We start from the raw sequence: 17,549 nt of genomic DNA, 5'->3' as shown, positions 1-17,549 counted from the left end.
CCGCGGGAATGCCATCAAGCTCTCATCAAGCGCGTGCTGCGCTACATCCGGGGGACGCCCACGCTCGGGCTCCATCTCCGCGCTTCCCCGACACTGGATCTCCGCGGCTAAACCGACGCTGACTGGGCCGGCTGCCCGGACACCCGTCGTTCGACGTCTGGGTTCTGCGTCTACCTCGGCGACGCGCTCGTCTCCTGGTCCTCCAAGCGTCAGGCCACCGTGTCTCGCTCGAGCGCTGAAGCCGAGTACCGCGGCGTCGCCAACGTCGTCGCCGAATGCGTCTGGCTACGTCAACTTCTCGGCGAGCTTCTTCTTCCTGTCCGCTCGGCGACCGTGGTCTACTGCGACAATGTGTCCGCCTGCTACCTCTCCGCCAACCCCGTGCACCACCGCCACACCAAGCATGTCGAACTCGACATCCATTTCGTGCGGGAACGAGTGGCGCTCAGCCAGTTTGGCGTACTTCACATTCCCACCACACAGCAGCTCGCCGACGTCATGACGAAAGGCACCACACAGCAGCTCGCCGACGTCATGACGAAAGGCTTGCCCACGAAAGGCTTGCCCATGGACATTTTCCTTCAGTTCAGGGCCAGTCTTTGCGTCACGCCAGCCGACGCCAAGACTGCGGGGGGGTGTTAGAGTGTAGAGAGTGTAGAGTGTATGTATACGCGTATAGAGCACGACCTGCGGTCAGTGCATGCGTGTGAGTAGTGGGCATGTCGCCCACGATCAGCCAGGTAGTGGCGCACGATGATCTCTGTAAACTGTATATAGTTCCAGCCGGCAGAGCTAATAGATTGTGCGTTGATTCCTATAGCTACTCTCTCCTCTTCAATCACATTAATCTGCCCATAAGAAAAAGCCTGATTCCATACAACAGGTAGAAATACTAGCTGATACATATCGTGGCGACATGAGTGTGTTAAGCTATGTGGTGCCCTGTGGTACAGTGAGCAATACATTTCTGAAAATGGATCGGAACATATCCTGATCAGGTCACTGAATCGTTTGGTCCGTTGCTTTACATAATGAATCAATGGGGTCTGTCTGAACCCCGTCTCCTATGGGTAGTAAACCGGTCAAGATTTGGCGTCAAAAGGAATACAGTGGCCATGCTTGAACTCAAGACTTCTGAGCTCGGAGAGAAGCTTTGATTGTCCAAACTCTTGACCATCCTCCGCAGACCAATCTGCAAATCCCCAGTATCAGCAGCACTGAGGTGCAGTAGGGGCGAGCCATAGTTTACGACACTGAGAGCATTGTGGTTGGCCCCGTCGTGCGCTCTAGCACACGAGTCCTGCTTGCCCTTGCGGATCAGGTTATGTAGATCGAAAGCCAGGAACTTTGCTAAGACCCATCTTGCGAAGAATGAGCTTGGGTATGGCTGGTGGGGCTGCAAGCCCCATGCTCCGGCTGAACTCTTCGCCGAGAGTAACAAGTCTCGACTTGTTACCACCAATGGTCTTGTTTGAGTTGTAGTACCCTAACCATGCTTGATATGCTGATTCCTTGCTCTTCATCTCTACTCTTCTAAGTGCACCTTTCACCTGTCATAAGAAAATTGACGGTTTAATGCACAGCTAATACTAGTCTATTGCTGCTAAATTAGCACCAGGCTGATCAAACGACACAACGAGCTACACAACCAATAAACCTCCCCGCAAAAAGGACTATTTAAGCTGAATACTGCTTACTTCTGTCTGAGTGCTTGAATCAACTGAAGGTGTCACAGCCTCTGATACTGACAGATCTTTCACGCTGGTAAGAAAATGACTTTCCCAGGGAGCCAACAGTAAGAGGCCCAGCCCTTCCTTGCCTTTCCGTCCTGTCCTACCAATTCTATGTATATACTGTTCTCTACCAGCAGGAATCCCAACCTTGTGAATGCAAATAAATTTTATGAGGAATGTACATGAGATTTTGGTAGAATTAAATCTGTGAAAACAGAACCTACCTGTATGACGAGGGTGACATCAGGATAATCAACACCACGAGCAGACACATCAGAACTAACTAATATCACGCCCTTTGACCTTCTGAATTCATCCGAGACCTTAGTTCTTGCAGATTGTGACTTTCTGGAATGAATCTCTCTTATATTCAGTTTCAGCTGGGAGAGAACTTCAGCAACAAGTTTCGTGACCATTGCAGTAGTACAGAATATAATCACCTGCAAGATTGTATGGGTAATGAGTTAAGGAGACACAATAAATCTTAAATATGCATGATTGAAACTACCTGCTAAGATAACTTACTTTGTAGTCCGCATCATCTGCGACATGCTTCTTCAGTACATCATATAATATAGAGAAGTGCAGATCAAGTGGTGCAATCATATACATCTGGCTAACCTGATGCAGCAGCACTAATGTAAGGTACTTTCTTGCTTTAAACATTTACCGTAGAGCTCATAAAAAATGATGGTCTAAACCTGTGAATGTGTCTCCTCGTCACCCTCTTTAACGGTGTTAATGAACCTATAGTCCTTCCTCATTGCTACGTGAGAAATTTGACGGACCTAATAACAAACATTCAACAAAATTAGACTGTAAATAGGCATTAAAAGTGCATAATGACAGACGCAGTTACCTCTTCTGGAACAGTAGCAGAAAACAGCAGTGTCTGACGGTCTTTAGGAGTGGCAGCCATAATTTTTTCAATATCTCTTCTGAATCCCATATCCAGTAGGCGGTCAGCTTCATCAAGAACAAGAACCTTCACCCCTTTGAGCCGAGTAGAAAAACCAGGTGTGTTCTCAAGATGATCCTTAAGCCTTCCAGGTGTAGCAACAAGAATCTGTTTGGCCAAAACAAAGTATTAGTGCATAAACCACACATAGATATGTGCAAACTTGAGCTGATAAGTAATCACCTGACACGGATTAGCCTGCATGTTACGTTGCTCTTGAGTTATTCTTGTGCCACCAATTACAACCTGAACACCTAGCGAGCGATGATACTTGAGAAGCTTTTTGGCCTCAACAGCGACTTGGTTTGCAAGCTCTCTAGTAGGGCACATCACAAGCAAATTTATAGACGACCGCAACTGACTCCGTTGAGAACTGGGTAATTTAGAGAGAACCTCAATGGCTGGCAGCTAGAAGCGCAAAAAGGAAACTCAGTTGGACTGGACAATGATTTAGAATATCACTGCAATAGTTCAGTAAATGCTAACACCATCAATCTGACTACTGGGTCTGAATAAAAAGGAGTACCAAAAAGGCAACGGTTTTTCCTGTTCCAGTCTTCGCTTTTGCAAGAACATCTTTGCCTGTAGTGGAGCAATACATTGGAATATCAGTTACAGGGCTCCCACCTAAGAGATTTGTATCAGAGTGAAGCAACAATATAGGCAGTTTTGTTGACCTTGAAGGATTACTGGCAGAGTTGCCTCCTGCACCTGGGTCATCCTTCCATATCCAGCATCTTTGACACCTTTCAGTGATAATTCAGAAATAGCACACTGATCAAACCTGCAATACGCAGGAGATTACTAAACCGAAAAATCCAAGTGCATAAAGCTATTGACAGTTCTCGATTTTCAGGCAAACACAGTCTAGTTAGCAACTGGCGTCATGAAATAGAACCATTAGTTGCTTAGTCGCCAATTCCAGATGGCATCTGTACTCCCTAGCGTCGAATTACATAAAACCGAGTAACACAAAATTTTTGGTTGTTGTTCTATGTTTTTCTATGCCATACTTATTTTACAGCTGCAGTAAGAAATTAGTTAGATAAAAAAATTGTCACGCCCGTGGAGCCCAACGTCAGCCCACGCGGGGCCCAGCAGAACGAGTCAAGGCCCAAAAGGAGAATGAAGCCCAACAAGTGGTTCGACCCAGCGAGTTGGGAGCTGTGACTGATAAAGGAGCAGAGGGCCGTCGAGTAGAGGCATCGAGATTATAATAGGCTAAAGCACTTTCTCCCCAACCACTCTGCTTCTCTCCTGTTCCTCCGCTCCCAAATCCCCAATTCCTCTCCTCAAACCCTGAGATTTCCCTGGAGATGATGAACTAGATCGATGTTGGGAGTGTGACATATGGTATCAGATTTGCCGGATTATCTACAGAAGCCCACTTTCTCCACGCGTCAACAACCCCACGCCCTCGAGATGGAGCAGCGCGTCGAAGATCTGGCGGCCTCACTCAAGGCCATCCAAGAGCAGAACGCCGCTATCATGAAGGCGGTGGCGGCATCCACCGCTCTCTTTGAGGAGATTTGGCCCGCCGTCGCCGATCTGGCGGCCTGGAGGCCGTCCTTGGAGAAATCCGTGGCGGATCTGCAGCAAGAGTTGGGGGGTGTGCGCCAGGAACTCAATCTGGTGGCAAGAATCCTGTGCTGAAACTCAAGCCCACGCAGTTCCCTCCTCTTCTTCCACAACCCAGTGGCGCCCCATCCAACAGCGGCGGCAGCCTCACCAACACCAACGGGCCCGATGGCCACCGCGTCGACACATCTCACCGGGGGTTCGGGAATGGGGTGGTGACCACCCTTGTTCCGCCTCCGGGCAATGGTACGTTCCAGTCCACAGAGCTCTTCCATACTGATAGGCATGCGCGGCCGCCGGGGCGGTCTCCCTTGCGGGGCTCGTCCCGATCTGGTAGTCCTCGGCCGTCCCGCTCTAGGAGTCCTTTTCATCACCGGTCGCAGGTCACCCCCCGTCCTAAGATGGATTTTCCGTCGTTTTGGGGTGAGCGGCCCCGCAGTTGGAAGCGCAACTGTGAGTCCTACTTCAGGATCTTTCATTTGGATCCCGAGTTGTGGGTCGATACGGCCGCTATGCATTTCACTGGAGCGGCAATGGTGTGGCTTGAGAACAATGAGTTCCATCTTAGTAAGATGGAATGGGAAAAGTTCTGCACCATTGTCTGCGATCAATTTGAACGCAATGAGTTCTCTGGTTTACTTCGTCAGTTATTTCATCTGCGTCAAAGTGAGTCAGTGTCTGAGTACACCACCAAATTCAACGAACTCATGCATGCCCTTTTGGCCCACAGTACCACTTGGGACCCTGCGTTGTTTCCTTCTCGTTTTGTAGATGGTCTCAAGGATAAAATTCGTGTTGTTGTTCTAGTGCACAATCCAAAAGATCTGGATACTGCTGTTTCCCTGGCTTACCTGCAGGAAGAAGCGCTGGAGATATCGAAACGCAAAGAGGGCCGGCGTTCCGACAATGGGGTGGTCAATCGCTCTCATCTTCGGGGGGCAATGCCACTGCCACCTCCTCCTGGCAGACCTCCACCAACACCACCAGCCATCGGCGACGGGTCACGCCCCGCGAGTGCAGAAGGTGCACGGGGGGCCAACTCGGTGGAAGAGCGCCTCACTACTCTTCGAGCCTATCGCCGAGCACGAGGTCTGTGTTATATGTGTGGGGAGAAGTGGAGCCGCGATCACAAGTGTGCAGCAGCGGTCCAACTCCATGTGGTGCAGGAAATGTTTGAGGTGTTAGGCATGTCATCCAGGGAAAATCAAGAGGCTGTGTCTGATACATCCAGTGAGTGTCACACAATTTCCAAAGCAGCTCTGGAAGGGTCGGTCGCTCCTCGGACAATTAGATTGCAAGGGAAGTTACAATCTCAGCAAGTGCTCATGTTAGTCGATTCGGGCAGCTCGCACAGTTTTATCAGCTCAGTGTTGGCAGCAAAGCTACAGGGGGTAAGGCACTCACCTAAAGCCTTGAAGGTGAAAATAGCAGATGGGGGGCAGCTGTTGTGCAACCAGGAGATTACCAGGTGCAGTTGGTCTGTTCAAGGGCACAAGTTTTGCACTGATCTGAAAGTCCTTCCATTGGGATGTTATGATATGATCATCGGCATGGACTCGCTGGAAGAACACAGTCCCATGGACGTGCATTGGGGGCAGAAACACATGTCCTTTGACCATCATGGCAAGCGCATTACCCTGAGAGGAGTGCAACCCAAGATGGATGATTGTCACCCAGTATCAGTGGAACAATTGCACTTCCTGATGGCTCACAATGACATACACCAGTTAGTTCAATTGCAGACGGTGTCTGATCAGAAAGAGGGTGGGGGTGAACTGGAAATTCCACCTGAAATTGCTGAATTATTAGTGCAATTTGAGTCACTGTTCCAAGACCCCACGGGCTTGCCTCCAGCACGCCCCTTTGACCATAAAATCCCTTTGATTCCCGGTGCTCAGCCTGTCAACATCCGACCTTATCGATACAACCCTTTCCAAAAGGACGAAATTGAGAGGCAAGTAAAAGAGATGTTGCGCCAAGGGATCATACAGGAGAGTTACAGCCCGTATGCCTCACCCGTACTCTTGGTTCAGAAAAAGGATCTGTCATGGCGATTCTGTGTGGATTACCGACACCTCAACGCTATCACGGTCAAGAACCGGTTCCCAATGCCGGTGGTCGAGGAGCTCTTGGATGAGTTAGCGGGGGCAGTATGGTTTACAAGCTTGGATCTCAAGGCAGGCTACCATCAGATTAGGATGGCGCCTGAAGATGTGTTCAAAACGGCCTTCAAAACCCACCTTGGGCTGAATTCAAAGTCATGTCGTATGGGCTTGCTTATGCTCCCGGAACATTCCAAGGAATGATGAATTTTGTGTTGTCACCACTGATTCGCAAGGGGGTGTTGGTATTTGTGGATGATATCCTAGTCTACAGCCATACATTAAGGGCTCATGTCCAGCTTCTTCGAAGGGTGTTTGAATTGTTGAAGGAACATCAGTTGAAAGTCAAAAGATCCAAGTGTAAATTTGCCCAGCGGGAACTAACCTATCTAGGCCATGTCATCAGTGTTGGAAATATGCCCTAGAGGCAATAATAAAATGGTTATTATTATATTTCCTTGTTCATGATAATTGTCTATTGTTCATGCTATAATTGTGTTATCCGGAAATCGTAATACATGTGTGAATACATAGACCACAACATGTCCCTAGTGAGCCTCTAGTTGACTAGCTCGTTGATCAACAGATAGTCATGGTTTCCTGACTATGGACATTGGATGTCATTGAATGATGTGATGGACAAGACCCAATCCTAAGCATAGCACAAGATCGTGTAGTTCGTTTGCTAGAGCTTTTCCAAATGTCAAGTATCATTTCCTTAGACCATGAGATTGTGCAACTCCCGGATACCATAGGAGTGCTTTGGGTGTGCCAAACGTCACAACGTAACTGGGTGGCTATAAAGGTGCACTACGGGTATCTCCGAAAGTGTTTGTTGGGTTGGCACGAATCGAGACTGGGATTTGTCACTCCGTATGACGGAGAGGTATCTCTGGGCCCGCTCGGTAATGCATCATCATAATGAGCTCAATGTGACCAAGTGTTTGGTCACGGGATCATGCATTACGGTACGAGTAAAGTGACTTGCCGGTAACGAGATTGAACAAGGTATTGGGATACCGACGATCGAATCTCGGGCAAGTAACGTACCGATTGACAAAGGGAATTGTATACGGGATTGATTGAATCCTCGACATCGTGGTTCATCCGATGAGATCATCGTGGAACATGTGGGAGCCAACATGGGTATCCAGATCCCGCTGTTGGTTATTGACCGGAGAGTCGTCTCGGTCATGTCTGCATGTCTCCCGAACCCGTAGGGTCTACACACTTAAGGTTCGGTGACGCTAGAGTTGTAGAGATATTAGTATGCGGTTAACCGAAAGTTGTTCGGAGTCCCGGATGAGATCCCGGACGTCACGAGGAGTTTCGGAATGGTCCGGAGGTAAAGATTTATATATGGGAAGTCCTATTTTGGCCACCGGAAAATGTTCGGGATTTTTCGGTATTGTACCGGGAAGGTTCTAGAAGGTTCCGAAGTGGGGCCCACCTGCATGGGGGGACCCACATGAACGTGGGTAGTGGGGGCAAGGCCCCACACCCCTGGTCAAGGCGCACCAAGATCCCACCTTAGAAGGAATAAGATCATATCCCGAAGGGATAAGATCAAGATCCCTAAAAAGGGGGATAACAATCGGTGGGGAAGGGAAATGATGGGATTTCTTTCCCCCACCTTTGCCAACGCCCCAATGGACTTGGAGGGCAAGAAACCAGCCCCCTCCACCCCTATATATAGTGGGGAGGCGCATGGGAGCAGCACCCCAAGCCCTGGCGCCTCCCTCCCTCCCATGACACCTCTTCCTCCCCGCTTGCGCTTGGCAAAGCCCTGCCGGGATCCCGCTACTTCCACCACCACGCCGTCGTGCTGCTGGATCTCCATCAACTTCTCCTCCCCCCTTGCTGGATCAAGAAGAAGGAGACGTCCCCGCTCCGTACGTGTGTTGAACGCGAAGGTGCCGTCCGTTCGGCGCTAGGATCATCGATGATTTGGATCACGACGAGTACGACTCCATCAACCCCATTCTCTTGAACGCTTCCGCGCGCGATCTACAAGGGTATGTAGATGCACTCCCCTCTCTCTCGTTGCTAGATGACTCCATAGATTGATCTTGGTGATACGTAGAAAATTTTAAATTTCTGCTACGATCCTCAACAATCAGTGCCCAGGGGGTGGCTACCGATGAGAAAAACATCTCAGCAGTAAAAAACTGGCCAGTTCCCAGCAATGTCAGACAAGTCAGAGGGTTTTTAGGCTTGGCTGGATATTACAGACGGTTCGTCCGCGACTTTGCTCTGATCAGCCGGCCACTATCAAACTTGCTGAAGAAGGATTCTATCTTTGTCTGGAGCCACGAAGCCGAGGAGGCATTCCAACATCTGAAAAAGGCACTGATTTCAGCCCCTGTTCTCGCCTTGCCCCAGTTCGACAAACCATTCGAAATCGAGACGGACGCCTCATAATTTGGGGTTGGGGCAGTCCTCATACAGAACAGGCACCCACTCGCTTTCCTTAGCAAGGCGTTAAGACCAAAAAACAGCGGTCTGTCCACATATGAAAAGGAGTTTATGGCGATCCTGATGGCAGTTGAGCGATGGCGTTCATATCTACAAGGAGGGGAATTTGTGATTCGCACTGATCACAGTAGCCTTGCCCACTTGGGAGACCAGAGATTGGTCACTTCCTGGCAACGCAAGGCGTACACCAAGCTCATGGGGCTGCAGTACCGAATCGTGTATAAAAAAGGGATTGAAAACAAGGCGGCAGATGCTCTGTCCAGAATGGATGCCGGGGTGGCTGCTATCTCGGTCACCTTACCAACTTGGTTAGCTGATGTTGTGCAAGGGTATCAGCACGATGAAACCGCACAGGACATTCTGAAGCGTTGTCAAGGGGATGAGGCGACAGAGCTGAAGTATACGGTCCGCGATGGGGTCATCTTGTACAAAGGGCGAGTCTAGGTGGGGAATAATGCAGCCATGAAACAACAAATTCTCCAAGCAACTCACTCCAGTGTGACGGGGGGCCATTCAGGGGAACAAGCAACCTATGCCCGGCTTCGGCGACTCTTTGCCTGGCCAAACATGCGACGGGAGGTGGCAGACTTTATATCATCGTGCAGTGTCTGTAAACAAGCAAAAACAGAGAAGGTGCGAGTCCCCGGGCTGCTCGAACCCCTACCCACACCTCCACACGCCTGGCACAGTAACGATGGATTTCGTTGAGGGGCTGCCCATGTCTCGTGGATATTCCTGTATTATGGTGGTGGTGGACAAGTTAACGAGGTATGCACACTTCATTCCTCTGGCACATCCATTCTCTGCAATCCAAGTGGCGAGCATCTTCATGCAACAGATCTACAAACACCATGGGCTGCCCTATGCCATTGTCTCTGACCGGGATCGGGTGTTCACCAGCACGTTGTGGCGAGAACTGTTTAAGCTGGCAGGGACAGAGCTCCGGATGTCCTCAGCCTACCATCCTCAAACTGACGGGACCACGGAACGAGTGAATCAATGCATGGAGACTTATCTGCGCTGTTTTGTCCATTCATGCCCTCATAAGTGGTTCAGTGGCTGCACCTCGCCGAATTTTGGTACAACACTTCAGCTCATTCTGCTCTCAAAGCTTCTCCTTTCGAGGTATTGTACGGTCACCCACCTCGTCACTTTGGCATTGTGGATGCGTCCGCATCAGCGCCGGCGGACCTCGCGACCTGGCTCCATGAACGTGAGGTGATGATCGCATTGCTTAAGCAGCATCTGGAAAGATCCAAGCAACGGATGAAAGAACAAGCTGATAAGAAACGGTCAGAGAGGTCTTTCGCGATGGGAGACTGGGTTTATGTGAAGCTGCAACCGTATGTCCAGGTCTCGGTGGCGCCGCGGGCTAATCACAAACTCTCTTTCAGATTTTTTTGGTCCGTTTCAGGTCTTGGCGCGGGTGGGCAATGTGTCCTATAAACTGCAACTTCCTCCATCCAGCAGGGTGCACCCGGTGTTTCACGTGTCACTGTTGCGCTCAGCGCTACCCGAGGACACGGAGGTGGTGACTGCACTGCCGGAGCCGCCAGCGCCCCATTCTTCCCCAGATTTTCCCGAGGAGGTGTTGGCAAGGCGCATGGTCACACGAGGTGCGAGCAAGATTCCTCAAGTCCTGATTAAGTGGCCGTCGCAACCCAAGGAGCTGGCGTCGTGGGAGGACTTCTTCGAGCTTCAGAGTCGCTTTCCTAGAGCTGCGGCTTGGGGCAAGCCGCTACTGAAGCGGAGGGGGATGTCACGCCCGTGGAGCCCAACGTCAGCCCACACGGGGCCCAGCAGAACGAGTCAAGGCCCAAAAGGAGAATGAAGCCCAACAAGTGGTTCGACCCAGCGAGCTGGGAGCTGTGACTGATAAAGGAGCAGAGGGCCGTCGAGTAGAGGCATCGAGATTATAATAGGCTAAAGCACTTTCTCCCCAACTACTCTGCTTCTCTCCTGTTCCTCCGCTCCCAAATCCCCAATTCCTCTCCTCAAACCCTAAGATTTCCCTGTATCCGAGATGATGAACTAGATCGATGTTGGGAGTGTGACAAAATTAAATAGCCAATGACTATACTCTCATCAACTTATATGTTCTGGAACACAGCATGCCCATTTGCAGCTTGGTTCAGAGAAAAGGCAAGGCAAGAACCCAAGTATCTAAGAGCGGCCCAACCAAATGATACTAACATAATTCACCGTAATGTCAAACACGGCAGTACTTCAAAGAGGCGGCAGCCGTCGATTATAATGCTACGGATTTGCATTCACACAAACAGATGACGCTATTAGAAGTTTAGAACTCTGTAAGAATCAATTAAGTGTAGCGGAACAGTATTATAACGTATATTCTAAATTTCTTCCTACCACACCGTTTTAAGATTTAAGCTCTACACGAAGAATCGCCCACATTTCTTATATTTCAAACAGTAAAATCAGGCGACATTAACTGACCTCAAAGTCTCAGACTCTCCATTTCTACCACACAGGACGCTATTAGAAGTTTAGAACTCTGTAAGGATCAATTAACTGTAGCAGAACAGTATTATAACATACATTCTATATTTATTCCTACCACACTGTTTTGATATTTAAGCTCCATACTCGTAGAATCACCCAACATTTCTTATTTCAAACAGTAAAATCAGGCGACATTAACTCAAACTCTCCATTTCTACAATTCTGAAAAGATTTGAGGGTGGGCGTTTGTAGCCTTCGGCTTTCTCAATTACCGTGTCTCGCTGAGGTAGGAGCCATCCACGCCTCCCGCCTCGCCACCAATCTTCTCCGCGTTCAATTGCGGAGCCTCCCCTTTCCCTTCCTCCTCGGCACCCCTTATCCTGCTCGTGACAACCCTAGGAAACGCAAGTCCGCCCTCCGAGACCCTCCGCTGCCTCTTCGTGTCGGCCGCGCCGCGGGCGCTTCCCGACCTGAGCTGGCTGACGACGTCGCCGATGTCGACCTTGGCGGCGGCCAGGGAGGAAGGGGCGCGACGGCCGCTGGCTGTAAAACGGAGGCGGAGGCTGCAAGGGGAGGCCCTGGCGAGGACGGGGAGGCCGCCGTGGGTGCGGAGGAGAATATCGCCGCCGGCCATCTCCGGTGAGTGGCTGGGGCGTAGGGTTTTGGGTTCTGTGTGAGTCTGCGGCTTGGCACGCGGGGGACGAGAAGATAAGATATTTCGCCGCGGGTTCCTGGGACGCGGCTTCCCTTCCCTTTATAACGGCTGAATTTATTTTTAGCCCCGCAAATTACAGAGAACCACATTTTTATTGTACAGCAATATTTGCACCGAGTCAGTGCTAGTTCAAAGACGCATGTCTTCTGACTTCACCACACTAAACAGGGACAGGATACCAAAAGCAACTTTCCAAAATGTGGTGCAATTTAACTCTGATTTATTATTACAGACAAACCGGTAAGAACTAAAAGCAGCACATGTCTACGGCTCAGCCACAATAGGTCGATGTGACCGTGATAGATCTTGCCAAACACATGCCGCTGAGAAGAAGCATTTATCGATGCCACCAACAAGTGGCATCATCATCATCCATCACAGCACGATCTTTCGACTCTGATTCCACCATGAATGACCACCGATGCAATACATGAAATCCTCACAAGCGAAGCCATGACTCTGATTTATAGCTAGCCTAGCCAGGTGGGTAGATAGATCTTCACTCGGATGGGAAGAGGGACATTGTAACCTTTTGTTAAACTTCAGTCTTTTTGGTCCAAGGGTAAAACAGCTGGTCATCTTGCTTTTGTTTATGTTTCTGATGATTGAATGAAAAAAATGGCTTGGTCAGGATGTTAGTTCCGATATAAAAGAAGATTCCAACTGTTGAACACCAAAGATCGGATGGCCGAGTTGGTCTAAGGCGCCAGATTAAGGCTCTGGTCAGAAAGGGAGTGGGTTCAAATCCCACTACGGTTAATTTTTTTCTCTCTCCTTCAATTTCCTTCTTTCTGTTCTGGAAAAGATTTATTAGGCCTTATCTTATATTTATTTGTTTACAAATAAAATAGTAGATAAAATTTATTTAAAAAAAGATTCACTTCCTAATTAGTAAATAAATTTTATTTTAGAAAATGATTCATTCTGCAAACCAGTAAAATTGATAATATTGATGATTGCGATTTTTTCAATAGTACTACTAAAGAGGGAGTAATAGAGTAGTGCTCTTTATATTTCACATACACTGAAAATCCACTTGATTAGTTACAAATGAACAAAAAGATGAAAGTGTATCAGAAACGGACGGAATTGGGTGGGTCAGATTTGTGTAAATACTTTCTGCGTTTATTTTAGAAGTTGAATGTTTTAACAATGTTGATTTAATTGCTCTGAAAAGCTGTTCATCTTATTGGTGGTTCTGGCCTGATACTGTGTTAAGGGAGTCATTTCCGTTACAAGCTAAACCACCGGTCAATTTCTTTTTTTTCTTTCTCCTTCAATTTCCTTTTTTCTGTTCTGGAAAGGATTTATTGTGCCTCATCTTATATTTATTTGTTTACAAAGGAAATAGTAAATAAAATTTATTTAAGAAAGATTCACTTCCTAATTAGTAACTAAATTTTATTTTAGAAAAGGATTCATGCTGCAAACCAGTAAAATTGATAATATTGATGATTGCGATTTTTTCAATAGTACTACTAAATAGGGAGTAATAGAGTAGTGCTCTTTATATTTCACATACACTGAAAATCCACTTGATTAGTTACAAATGAACAAAAAGATGAAAGTGTATCGGAAACGGACGGAATTGGGTGGGTCGGATTTGTGTAAATACTTTCTGCGTTTATTTTAGAAGTTGAATGTTTTAACAATGTTGATTTAATTGCTCTGAAAAGCTGTTCATCTTATTGGTGGTTCTGGCCTGATACTGTGTTAAGGGAGTCATTTCCGTTACAAGCTAAACCACCGGTCAATTTTTTTTCTCTCTCCTTCAATTTCCTTTTTTCTGTTCTGGAAAGGATTTATTAGGCCTCATCTTATATTTATTTGTTTACAAAGGAAATAGTAAATAAAATTTATTTAAGAAAGGATTTACTTCCTAATTAGTAAATAAACTTTATTTTAGAAAAGGATTCATGCTGTAAACCAGTAAAATTGATAATATTGATTATTGCGATTTTTTCAATAGTACTACTAAAGAGGGAGTAATAGAGTAGTGCTCTTTATATTTCACATACACTGAAAATCCACTTGATTAGTTATAAATGATCAAAAAGATGAAACTGTATCAGAAACAGAAGGAATTGGGTGGGTCGAATTTGTGTAAGTACTTTCTGCGTTTATTTTAGAACTTGAATGTTTAACAAAAGCTGTTCATCTTATTGGTGGTTCTGGCCTGATACCGTGTTAAGGGAGTCATTTCCGTTACAAGCTAAACCACCGATCAATTTCTTTTTATTCTCTCTCCTTCAATTTCCTTTTTTCTGTTCTGGAAAGGATTTATTAGGCCTCATCTTATATTTATTTGTTTACAAATGAAATAGTAAATAAAATTTATTTAAGAAAGGATTCACTTCCTAATTAGTAAATAAATTTTATTTTAGAAAAGGATTCATGCTGCAAACCAGTAAAATTGATAATATTGATGATTGCGATTTTTTCAATAGTACTACTAAAGAGGGAGTAATAGAGAAGTGCTCTTTATATTTCACATACACTGAAAATCCACTTGATTAGTTACAAATGAACAAAAAGATGAAAGTGTATCAGAAACGGACTTAATTGGGTGGGTCAGATTTGTGTCAGTACTTTATGCGTTTATTTTAGAAGTTGAATGTTTTAACAATGTTAATTTAATTGCTCTAAAAAGCTGTTCATCTTATTGGTGGTTCTGGCCTGATACCGTGTTAAGGGAGTCATTTTCGTTACAAGCTAAACCACCGGTCAATTTCTTTTTTATTTCTCTTACTCAATTTCCTTTTTTCTGTTATGGATAGGATTTATTAGGCCTCATCTTATATTTATTTGTTTACGAAGGAAATAGTAAATAAAATTTATTTAAGAAAGGATTCACTTCCTAATTAGTAAATAAATTTTATTTTAAAAAAGGATTCATGTTGCAAACCAGTGAAATTGATAATATTGATGATTGCGATTTTCTCAATAGTACTACTAAAGAGGGAGTAATAGAGTAGTGCTCTTTATATTTCACATACACTGAAAATCCACTTGATTAGTTACAAATGAACAAAAAGATGAAAGTGTATCAGAAACGAACGGAATTGGGTGGGTCAGATTTGTGTAAATACTTTCTGCGTTTATTTTAGAAGTTGAATGTTTTAACAATGTTAATTTAATTGCTCTAAAAAGCTGTTCATCTTATTGGTGGTTCTGGCTTGATACGGTGTTAAGGGAGTCATTTCCATTACAAGCTAAACCACCGGTAAATTTCTTATTTTTTCTTTTCTTCAATTTCCTTTTTTCTGTTCTGGAGAGGATTTATTAGGCCTCATCTTATATTTATTTGTTTACAAAGGAAATAGTAAACAAAATTTATTTAAGAAAGGATTCACTTCCTAATTAGTAAATAAATTTTATTTTAAAAAAGGATTCATGCTGCAAACCAGTGAAATTGACAATATTGATGATTGCGATTTCTTCAATAGTACTACTAAAGAGGGAGTAATAAAGTAGTGCTCTTTATATTTCACATACACTGAAAATCCACTTGATTAGTTACAAATGAACAAAAAGATGAAAGTGTATCAGAAACGGACGGAATTGGGTGGGTCGGATTTGTGTAAGTACTTTCTGCGTTTATTTTAGAAGTTGAATGTTTTAACAATGTTGATTTAATTGCTCTAAAAAGCTGTTCATCTTATTGGTAGTTCCGGCTTGATACTGTGTTGAGGGAGTCATTTCAGTTACAAGCTAAACCACCGGCCAATTTCTTTTTTTTCTCTCCTTCAATTTCTTTTTTCTTTTCTGGAGAGGATTTATTAGGCCTCATCTTATATTTATTTGTTTACAAAGGAAATAGTAAATAAATTTTATTTAAGAAAGGATTCACTTCCTAATTAGTAAATAAATTTTATTTTAAAAAAGGATTCATGCTGCAAACCAGTGAAATTGATAATATTGATGATTGCGATTTTTTCAATAGTACTACTAAAGAGGGAGTAATAGAGTAGTGCTCTTTATATTTCACATACACTGAAAATCCACTTGATTAGTTACCAATGAACAAAAAGATGAAAGTGTATCAGAAACAGACGGAATTGGGTGGGTCAGATTTGTGTAAGTACTTTTTGCGTTTATTTTAGAAGTTGAATGTTTTAACAATGTTAATTTAATTGCTCTAAAAAGCTGTTCATCTTATTGGTGGTTCTGGCCTGATACCGTGTTAAGGGAGTCATTTCCGTTACAAGCTAAACCACCGGTCAATTTATTTATTTTTCTCTTCCTCAATTTCCTTTTTTCTGTTCTGAAAAGGATTTATTAGGCCTCATCTTATATTTATTTGTTTACAAAGGAAATAGTAAATAAAATTTATTTAAGAAAAGATTCACTTCCTAATTAGTAAATAAATTTTATTTTAAAAAAGGATTCATGCTGCAAACCAGTGAAATTGATAATATTGATGATTGCGATTTTTCCAATAGTACTACTAAAGAGGGAGTAATAGAGTAGTGCTCTTTATATTTCACATACACTGAAAATCCACTTGATTAGTTACACATGAACAAAAAGATGAAAGTGTATCAGAAACGGACGGAATTGGGTGGGTCGGATTTGTGTAAGTACTTTCTGCGTTTATTTTAGAAGTTGAATGTTTTAACAATGTTGATTTAATTGCTCTGAAAAGTTGTTCATCTTATTGGTAGTTCTGGCCAGATACTGTGTTGAGGGAGTCATTTCCGTTACAAGCTAAACCACCGGCCAATTTCTTTTTTTTCTCTCCTTCAATTTCTTTTTTCTGTTCTGGAGAGGATTTATTAGGCCTCATCTTATATTTATTTGTTTACAAAGGAAATAGTAAATAATTTTTTTAAGAAAGGATTCACTTCCTAATTAGTAAATAAATTTTATTTCAAAAAAGGATTCATGCTGCAAACCAGTGAAATTGATAATATTGATGATTGCGATTTTTTCAATAGTACTACTAAAGAGGAGTAACAAAGTAGTGCTCTTTATATTTCACATACACTGAAAATCCACTTGATTAGTTATAAATGAACAAAAAGATGAAAGTGTATCAGAAACGGATGGAATTCGGTGGGTCAAATTTGTGTAAGTACTATCTGCGCTTATTTTAGAAGTTGAATGTTTTAACAATGTTGATTTAATTGCTTTGAAAAACTGTTCATCTTATTGGTGGTTCTGGCCTGATACTGTGTTAAGGGAGTCATTTCCGTTACAAGCTAAACCACCGGTCAATTTCTTTTTTTTCTCTCTCCTTCAATTTCCTTTTTTCTGTTCTGGAAAGGATTTATTAGGCCTCATCTTACATTTATTTGTTTCCAAATGAAATAGTAAATAAAATTTATTTAAGAAAGGATTCACTTCCTAATTAGTAAATAAATTTTATTTTAGAAAAGGATTGATGCTGCAAACCAGTAAAATTAATAATATTGATGATTGCGATTTTTTCAATAGTACTACTAAAGAGGGAGTAATAGAGAAGTGCTCTTTATATTTCACATACACTGAAAATCCACTTGATTAGTTACAAATGAACAAAAAGA

The 17,549-nt window shown here is 44.4% G+C and overlaps 2 protein-coding genes across 2 annotated transcripts; one reads left to right on the top strand and one right to left on the bottom strand.

The window, feature by feature from the left end:
* Positions 1–855: 855 nt before the first annotated feature.
* On the bottom strand, positions 856–12,046 carry LOC109750618 (DEAD-box ATP-dependent RNA helicase 25). The gene is made up of 10 exons (XM_020309581.3): positions 11,582–12,046; positions 3,369–3,475; positions 3,218–3,273; positions 2,875–3,099; positions 2,593–2,799; positions 2,435–2,521; positions 2,259–2,354; positions 1,958–2,173; positions 1,698–1,880; positions 856–1,550 (listed from the first exon to the last, which is right to left on the bottom strand). Exons 1-10 carry the CDS (start codon positions 11,941–11,943, stop codon positions 1,323–1,325), a joined length of 1,767 nt encoding a protein of 588 aa, XP_020165170.1. The 5' UTR covers positions 11,944–12,046; the 3' UTR covers positions 856–1,322.
* On the top strand, positions 4,219–7,147 carry LOC120976705 (uncharacterized). Its single transcript, XM_040403962.3, has one exon. The coding sequence runs from the start codon at positions 4,671–4,673 to the stop codon at positions 6,573–6,575; it is 1,905 nt and encodes a 634-aa protein (XP_040259896.1). The 5' UTR covers positions 4,219–4,670; the 3' UTR covers positions 6,576–7,147.
* Positions 12,047–17,549: the final 5,503 nt, after the last annotated feature.

Source organism: Aegilops tauschii, chromosome 3, assembly GCF_002575655.3.
Source record: "Aegilops tauschii subsp. strangulata cultivar AL8/78 chromosome 3, Aet v6.0, whole genome shotgun sequence".
Lineage (NCBI taxonomy): Eukaryota > Viridiplantae > Streptophyta > Magnoliopsida > Poales > Poaceae > Aegilops > Aegilops tauschii.
This window is presented reverse-complemented; position numbering and strand designations above follow the sequence as displayed.

Excerpts from the sequence above, each read along its gene's own strand:
- LOC120976705 (XM_040403962.3), top strand. The coding sequence starts at position 4,671 with ATGGATTTTCCGTCGTTTTGGGGTGAGCGGCCCCGCAGTTGGAAGCGC.
- LOC109750618 (XM_020309581.3), bottom strand. The coding sequence starts at position 11,943 with ATGGCCGGCGGCGATATTCTCCTCCGCACCCACGGCGGCCTCCCCGTC. Across the intron at positions 3,274-3,368 it reads TCTGCCAGTAATCCTTCAAG|GCAAAGATGTTCTTGCAAAA; the intron begins GTCAACAAAACT and ends GCTCCACTACAG. Across the intron at positions 2,355-2,434 it reads ACGAGGAGACACATTCACAG|GTTAGCCAGATGTATATGAT; the intron begins GTTTAGACCATC and ends CTGCTGCATCAG.